This window comes from Triticum dicoccoides, chromosome 2B (genome assembly GCF_002162155.2).
Source record: "Triticum dicoccoides isolate Atlit2015 ecotype Zavitan chromosome 2B, WEW_v2.0, whole genome shotgun sequence".
NCBI classification, from domain to species: domain Eukaryota; kingdom Viridiplantae; phylum Streptophyta; class Magnoliopsida; order Poales; family Poaceae; genus Triticum; species Triticum dicoccoides.
In genome coordinates, this window is record NC_041383.1 from 294,699,819 (window position 1) to 294,709,067 (window position 9,249).

At 43.5% G+C, this 9,249-nt stretch overlaps 1 protein-coding gene across 1 annotated transcript in view; it reads right to left on the minus strand.

The window, feature by feature from the left end:
- LOC119363561 (calmodulin-binding transcription activator CBT-like) overlaps positions 1-9,249 on the minus strand; it is a 13,832-nt gene that overhangs the window by 1,192 nt on the left and 3,391 nt on the right. The window contains exons 6-12 of the mRNA XM_037628935.1: positions 5,537-5,717; positions 5,257-5,331; positions 5,103-5,179; positions 3,961-4,248; positions 2,726-3,417; positions 1,764-2,319; positions 1,216-1,527 (exon numbers count right to left, since the gene is read on the minus strand). Of these exons, the coding sequence (XP_037484832.1) occupies positions 1,216-1,527; positions 1,764-2,319; positions 2,726-3,417; positions 3,961-4,248; positions 5,103-5,179; positions 5,257-5,331; positions 5,537-5,717 (2,181 nt within the window). The remainder of the gene's footprint in view (positions 1-1,215; positions 1,528-1,763; positions 2,320-2,725; positions 3,418-3,960; positions 4,249-5,102; positions 5,180-5,256; positions 5,332-5,536; positions 5,718-9,249) is intronic.

The following is a 9,249-nucleotide window of genomic DNA, read 5'->3' on the forward strand; positions in this document are numbered from 1 at the left end:
GCCGCCGCGCCACGCCCGCGCAGCAGCTCGCCGCCCTGCAGCAGCTCGCCCCGCGCACCCTGCCGATGCCGCGCCAGTGCAGCAACTCGCCGCCCTGCAGCAGCCCCGACCCACCTCGTCGGCGCCCCGAGCGGCGCCCTCGCCGAGCTTGCCGCCCTGCCTCGAGCTCCTCCGCCCCGCCTCGCCGCAACCTACTTCTTCGAAGCCCTTTGTTGCTCGCACACCGGAAGTACGCAGACGCCGCCCCCAGCTCGCCTTCCTTGTTGCTCGTTGTCCGTGGCCGGCGCCGTGACGGCGGGGGCAGTCGTGGCTGCGTCGTTCGCGGGCTTCGCGCTCTGGGCGCTCACACGCCGCGCCAAGGCCAGGAAGCGCGACGCCATGGCGGCGGCGGCGGCCATGGCGCGGTCACCCTGGGAGTTCTCTTACAAGGACGCTCTTCGACGCCTCCTCCCCGGCCCTGCCATGGCGCCACCGGCGTGGCCTCCGCGCTGGCCTACCTCCACCACGAGCATGCAGACGCCGCCCCTAGCTCGCCGTCCTTGCTGCTCGTGCGCCACCCCACGCTCGCCACCCCGCCTCGAGCTCCTCCTGGTGACGCAGCTCGCCCTGCTCCGCCTCGCCTCACCTCGCTGCAGCTGCCTCGCCCACCTCGCCATGCGGCTCGATCCAGGCAGGGAACGGCGGCTCCGCGGCGCTGTGCACTGGCGACGCGTGCGGCGGCCGGGATCGAGGCAGGGACCCAGCTCGTGCGGTTCAGTCACTCTTTTGTGGGACCAGGCGGACACAGGACGGACGAGAGCAGCGGTCGAGAGCGCCTTTTTCTGTCCGCTTGGGAGCATTGGTCGCGCAAAGATGCTCCAGGTTTGGGGTCGGGGCGGACCGAAACGGACGCATGCGGACAACTTTGTCCGTTTGAGGTATAGCGTTGGGCCAACTTTTGCTTCAAACGGACGCGCGCGGACGGTTTGGGGTCGCGCGGTGGAGTTGGCCTAAAAGCAGCAATCACGGCAACAGTCTGATTGTATAGAGGCTGCGTCAATTAATTCAGAACGGAGGGAGACATTGTATAGAGGCTGCGTCAATTAATTCGGATCGGAGGGAGTATTAAACTTGCTTCATTTACGATTTAGATATCACACTAACCATCTCACAAGCTCTGTCATGTCATCTACCCAATGATACACGTAGACCAGTATTGGAGAGTAAAATACATACCTTGGCCTCCTCATGAGCAATCCTCATCCTCCGGTACTCGTGCTGTGCCCGATGACAACGAAACAGAGCCTGAACACGTACCACTGATCTATTAAACCTGTCCTCCGCTTGTTGCCGGCTGGCCTGGAAGAAACCTTCTTCTGCAGTGCTTGCAGCTTCTATATCCACTGTCATTTCTACTGGCATTCCATTTGCAATGCCGCGCAAGCCTTTTCTCTTTTTTCTCCATCGCAAAATAGCTTTCTCCACGACTCCAACAGACCATATTACCTTGCGGTACTGACGTCTCACTTGATGGCCTCGGTATGCAGCCTGGGGGTTATGTTACAATCATTAAAATATCTACTTTGCACGTAACAACATAGAAAAATAACTTCCAATTTGCTTTCTAATGATGACTGTCAAGTGCCATCAGCCCATCACCCTGTTCTTCCGGCACAATGGATATATATATAAAAAGGTGCTTCATCGGTATGGCATATACTTATGCAATAAATCCCCCAGAGAAGGCAACAAATCAAAACAAGCAACAGCAACCTGCAACTTACTTGTATTCTGATAGCTTGTCTTCGCATGTTCGTAAAGTTCCTTCTGACCTTCCACGTGCGGAAATGATTTTGTATTCGTGCAGCAGCTCTCATCTCTTTTTTTCTGTTGTAGTTCCGGAATGCATGCTGAATCCTCATAGCAGCAACTATCGCAGTTGCTTGCATCTCAGGATTGGCCAAAAGTATTGCTTTTGTTTGGAGTTTAAGAGTTCTATCGCGAAGTGCAGCTTGGATATTACTGGCAGCGTCAGCAGCATTTCGATAGGCCGCTAAAGATTCTTTTAAGCAAACTTCTTGTTCAGTAAGGTTCTCAAACTTCTCGCTGTGTACTTTTGTTAGTTTCGTCCTTGATGGTGATTGCTTAGTACCCTTGGACAGTGACATTGATTCAAAATGTGCAGTCAATCCTTTCTCAGCAAGATATGCAGCTAAGCCCACATAACCTTGTCTTGCTGCCAGATCAGCAGGAGTGCATCCACCTGGGGACACTGCAGTAGGATCCGTAACCAAGCTTGGATTTGCTCCAGCAGATAACAGAGCAGCAACCATTTTTTCCCTGGCAAAAGTTTAGCAAAAAAATGAGTAACAATATCGTCATAATTCATGAACATATATGAAGCAATTTATTCCAACAGATAATGTTTCCGAGATCAGAAATTACTAGTCACCTAAAGTAAAACAAATCTGGAGTGTTGTCTAAGATCACCATCTAAGACTGTTGATGAGATTATTTTCTGAGTTTTCCAAATCTAGAAGGTTGTTGAAAACAATATATGGCTCATTTCTGACGGTCAATATTAGTTTTTTGTCAGTTAGGTCCAATGAAGTTTGACTTGCAAATCACACAAACACGTCACAGTTGCCAGGCCCACTACTCACATTGAAAATGACTTTTGCTCTCATTTTTCCAAATTCCGTGATCAGCGAAAGGAAGGATATATATAACAGAAAATGGAAGATACCTTCCGTAGTATGCGGCCCAGTGTAAAGCAGTCCAACCAGAAGAATCACGGAAGTCCAAGGAGAATCCGGACACAGAAAACAAGCGGATAGCCCAAGTATAGCCTAGGAAAGAACACAGATGGATAGGTCCTTGTCCTAGATCATCACGACCAGTTGATTTATGGCCTCCAATTACTCTTTCCAGAAGCCATTCTTGCAATCTATTCCGTAAAACTAATTCAAGCAAGTCTTCAGTAGCATGAACAGATTTGCCTTCAGAATCGCCAGCAATTTTCCACAGATCCATCCATTCCTTCTCTGGTGATGCCAATATGAGATTGGAAACTTTGCTGCCTTCCACGAGAAGCTTTGGTGCTATCTTTTTCTTGTTTGTCACAAACAGCAAACGAGCTAGTCTCATCTGCATTTGAAGCTTTGACTTTGTGTACTCATCTTCCAGCGGCTTCAACTCACTATGCAATGAACTTCCAGGCACACTACGATACTCAAAATTCAAAACCTCAGAGATTGGTGTTTTCCCATCCAAAGTCAAATAAAAATCCACTCGTCCAGCTGTATGTGGTCCAACCATGAAACGGTAAACACCAGTTTGGACCATGTTTGCGGCAACACAGTTATCACCAAAGATACCGTAAATATTGGAACCAGCCAGATGCTTGTATTGCTCATAGTAATGCCCGATCACCAAGATCTACAATTCAGCAGCTGTCAATAATTTTGCAATTTGATACTCCGTCCGTCCGAAAATACTTGTCATCAAAATGGACAAAAAGGGATGTATCTAGAACTAAAATACATCTACATACATCCCCTTTTATTTATTTTGATGACAAGTATTTCCGGACGGAGGGAGTAGAATATTACAATTTACAAACATGTATATTACAATTCAGCAAGCAAACTGTTCTATACAGTACATTATATATGTGCCAATGTGCGTCCATTCACTACATTGCATTTTACGAAAGTGACTGTCCTACCAGAAGTACCTGATAGATTTATTTTTTTGGAGAAACACAGTACAAATCCAGATGCTCACATACAGTCACCCATATGAACGCACCCACACCTTACCCATATACCTCCCGAGAGGAATTATTTTTCGTAACTGGTATCAGGTGAAGACATGGTGGAACATTTCCATCGAACTGAACAGTTGGAAATGGAATGACCATGCACAAATACAGTAAAACAAGAAAGAATGATAGTTCAGTAGAACATGAAAGGGACAAACCTTGGTATGCTCTGTGGAACAAGCCCATTCTGGGGAGAAATCAGTGATGTTGAAGATTTTTTCAGTGCTCACTATATTATCACCTAGACAAGGACTGTCATCATCCAAGTACTTCCACAGTCCGAGACTGTTCTCTCTAGCAGGCACATCATTAGGAATGTCACCATCCACTGGAGTTCTCCGCAAAGAAGTTGCAAATTGCTGTGACTGAGAATCGAGATCTGATGTTAAAGGGTATTGAGATTGGTCTAGTTGATGTTCCAGAGCTCCAGCGTGGTTCGCATGTACCTGATTGAGGGCATAATTAGTAGGATAATTAGATAAGCTTCGGGTATCAAATTAAGTGGTGAAACTAACAGACTGCCTTATTATGATGAAGTAGCTGACTTTCCATGATGTGAGTGGGTATGGAATTAATGAAAAATATTCAATCACATAGAACGATCTCCATAGACGCCAAAGGTTACAAAAATAACAAAAAAAAAATCTTCAGAAATTACCAGGGATCCTGCAATGACAAAATCCTAAATTGTAACAGGGCAGACGGCACGACCAGATCCGCACCGCATGATCACCATGCAGCCACCCGGTGATGGTGTGCATAGTGATATCACTCAGAATTGGAAGCCACTGCGCGGGCTCCAGCCATAGCACAGTTGCAACGTTGTCGTTCCCCAAAAATTATCTTACAAAAAATTTCTCAAGTCCCAAACAAGATAGTGGACAATTTATAGAGGTAAATACACAAAAAAAAATACTGTGGCGGGACAGAAGACTTATCGGCCCACAGGAGTTAAACCTTACAGATTCACAAAAAAATAACATACATATAGAATACCATCAGTATTACAAAGGAGGTTGAGAGAAGTTAGTGCACTTTTTAACTTCCAGACCAAGCATTACCAGGTATGGTATTCTAAATTTTACATGGAAAAAAGGGCAGTCCGGTGCACGTAGCTCCCGCTTGCGCAGGGTCCAACTACTTTGGGTCTTTGACATGGAAGATGAAACTAAATACCAATCAACTAAGGACAAAAACAACATTTCATTTAGCAATGTAGTATTACCGCACACAATTTTCGTTATGCTGTATACTAGTATTGCAATTTAATAACTTAAATAGGTCATAGCAACTCGCTTACATTATTTGTAGAGTCCGTGTCATTTCCAGAATCCTTCATTCCGCATTTAATCTGCTGACTAAATGCCACGGATGCACCTGTAATATATAATGAGAAAAATTACACTTTCTGTAGAAGTACAATGAAATATTGTAGCTCTGTCCAGAAGCCCCACCACAAGCAGTATCCTTTTTCATAGATGACTCCAATAGATGCACCCAGAACTCTTCCAGACTAGAGCCGCCAGTATCTGCACAATGACCGATCCAATATACAGTAGTAAAAGAAGTACATCAGTAAAGTCTGCAAAGATTATGATATCATGCTGTCGGAGAGTCCAATCGACAGGGTATAAAGCTACATATTTAGCTCACTGGAGTATAGCATATTCTAAGAGAAGCTCGCAGTTCGTCCATATGCATTCAACAAATCATTACGACTGAAGTATGGCTCACCACTAGAAATTGCACTGCCACCATGTGAGTTAATTTCCTCTGGTGCCGGAGGGGAGAACGATATCTCGGTATGAACTGAGGCTGAATTTGCTGAAATCGGAGGAGAAGTATAATATTGAATCACATTCATTGTAGGCGCTTCGGCTTCGGCTTCTGTGCTCGGATGTGCTATGGCATTTTCCTGATCAAGACGAAGCAAATTAGGAGATTAAGTGGAACCAAACATATAGTAACTTCGTCTACTCTGCTTGCTCTACAGACATGTTAATACTTTGTGAAAGGAAGATGTTTTTAAATTTTACAAGATCCCTGGTATGCATTTTCAGCTATGCTCTGGGTTCCTGTATGGCACTTGGGAGTCATTTTCTCATAATTCTGAACAGACATCAGAACTAAATAGTTAGAATCCTATATGGGAAACACTTATAGACAGACGTCTGATCTCTTTCCAATCGTCAGACCGCTGCTCCTCCGTTGATTTCATTTGATCGCATGGCCAAGACAAGCTTCAAACATATCCTGTAGGTTCCAACCACCATTACTCCCGCACAAATAATCGGCACACCCGATCCTCCCGCAAAATCCCCACCTCCCTCCCTCCAGTTCGGCCAATTTCCTCCCAAACCGCTCCAGATCTGGCTCTCCATCATGCCACCGATGACCGAGGCCCCCTGATGTTCTCCCACTGCTGCGCCTCCTTCATGCCACACCTCCTTCTCCACTGGTCCTAGTTCCACGGCATGGCAACATCGCCATTGACAGAGGCGACCGCATGCCCTTCACCAGCGGCTGGGAGGCACACAACGCGTTGGGAAGGCTCACCAATTCTGCCAGATATGTTCGCTATTGCAGGTTGCATATTGTGCGGCCCTTCAGAACGACGGATCATGTCCTCCACCGTGACCTCGCCCGACGCTACTCTTCCGTGACATCCCTCTACATGGTTCCCTTGTTCGAGTTGACATCGTCTCTGATACGTCCTGCCATGGATGCAACCGGCACCTCAACACGACTAGCTCTGCAGTCAAGTGGTAATTTCGTGCTTCGTTGGTACATATGCAATGCATTTTCTACGTGCTTCCTTTGATTTTGTATCACATACGAGTGCTTCGGTATCATATGTGCAAGTATCTATATGTTTCTAGTATTTGAACCATGCTTCCATTTTTTTTATACTCTTGTTTTATGTTAGACAACATGAAATTGATGATTGCAAATATACATGCTTTCAAAGTATTGTACTTCAGTCCAGATAGATTGTGTCAGTAGTCCACAATTAGGTTGAAAAAATAGTTTTTTTCATGGAAATAGTTCATTGTCATACATGTTTCTGGTTATATTGACAACAGACTATTTTAATATTAGCTAATTAATTGTATGTTCTTAACTTATTGCGAAACACAACTTTCTGCATCCAATCATGCTATCAATTCAAAAGAAAACCATGTTTCCAGTGTGTTTGATATATGCTACGATATAATGAAGTTGATGCCTCCTAGTAGCCATGCTTCCTACCTTTATTTCTTACCTTTGTTTCTATGATATAGCGAATTTTGCTTCAAGCATTGTCAGTGTATGCTTATTTCATTGTAAAATCATTTTGATGGAATCATTAGCAGCCATATATATTTGCTTCAACCACTACTATAATGTGCTTCAACCAGTGCCACTTCTATTGGTAAAAATATTTTTGTACATCTATCAGTGTGTGCTTTCTTCTTTCTCACCGAATGCTTCTAATGTACAGACACCTGCACCCAATTCCAAATGCGCTTTGTTGTCCGCAAGATGCCTTGCAATGACGTTGAGTGAGATGTAACTGAGACAAACCAGTCACCACTCTAAGTTGTCGGTTGTACTGGAACAACGGAGAACTCGTGGCACTGTGGATCTTGTCCATGACCAGCTTGTAAAAAGTGTTGTTGTAATAGTCTTTTATTTAGTTGCAAAAAGGAATTGTAATACTTCTGGGATATCTTAAGAATTGTTTTCAAGGCTTGATCATTCTTGTTGTGCTTGCTGATGATTTCTTTGCAAAGAAAATGTTTTCATTATACAAGAAAAATACTTACTTTACAGCAAAAAATTATTTCCATGTCCTAATAAAAATACAACATATATTAAACCCTTCCGTTGAATAATTTTTTTCTGCCGCACCACAAAGAAAGCTATGTTGTCGTTGCATAAAAATATGTCTCAGAAATATGCTTCCAACGTTTAAAAGAATGCTACCATGGCATAAAGATGCACATTATCTCCCGTAAACATGGATAACAAACGATTTTCGGAAACAATGCTCGGAAGCATAATTATTGGAAGCACAATTTACGGAAGCAGGAAACAAATTATGGTCATGATATGATTTGTTTCCACTAATTATGGTTATGATACGGAGCTTGTGTAATACTGGGAAACAAAGCTTGGTTAGGATTTGTTTTCCACTAATTCTTGGAAGCACAATTCTCGGAAGAAGGGAACAAACAACCAGGCCCATCCTTGAAAAGCAATAAGTACCACCGGGTTCATGCATCTGATCCATAAATCACGTGATGCACCTGTAAATTAACGCCACAATCCATAAGTCACGCGAGGGAGTTTACTAGTAGCTAATCTGACGACCAACATGCATCTGATCCAATGGTCGTGGACTGGTCTGATAGATAAGAAGCATCAGTAGTCTGATGCCTAGTAGTTCCCATCCTATATACCTAAATAGTTGATCCCCACTACCTCTATTATCTAACATGCAAGAATAAGTTTTCCATTATTAATTGATCTCATGCACACATTCATCTCACCACACATGCCACCTAATCAAAGGTCCACTCAACATGAATGGGAAAAGTTTTCCATTATATTATGTCACTTATATTCAATAAATATTTTCAAATACACAATAATCAAATACTCCATCCGTCCGAAAATACTTGTCATCAAAATGGATAAAAAGAGACGTATCTAGAACTAAAATACGTCTAGATACATCCCCTTTTATCCATTTTGATGACAAGTATTTCCGGACGGAGGGAGTACAACATATAATAAATATTTTTAGTTTTAGTTCATATATTATTAATTCAACTATTCATGTTTCATACAATCAAATCACTCGAAATATATTAAAATCGATTCCCGCAGCAACGCGCAGGGTATCCTCTAGTTTTTATATACATTTGACTCCCATGACAACTTAAAAAAACAGATAAGTTTAGGCAAGCTGTGTTTACAGCTTACACTTCGTTTGGTAATAGAGCTATCAGCTCTATACATTAAAGCAACCGAGAATCAAGAAATCCACTGGGCCACGTCAAGTTTGTATTAGAGTCGCTCGATATTTCTGTATTGTATTAGGAATACGACAGCTGTTACGTACATCTATTGGCCTACAAATTGCTCCCTCCTAACAAGGTATCAAGCCTGGTTCAGTTTTAGATCGATTTTTCTCCTTGCACATAAAAATTAACTCTAGCATTGTGAATATAAAATGTGGCCCTGGTCAATGATCAACGAATTTGAGGGGGTATTTAAAATTTGCTAGATATATCATGACCTCTTGGCAAGATAAGGTGTGCCGATCTCAGAATTAATTGCACAGAATGTCCAACAAAGAGGCAGACTGGCAAAAGGCCACTTTACAATAGTATGAACAGAAGAACAAACATGATGAACCCCATGCACGCCTTCAAATTATACTTAAGATTTAAGAATAGAAA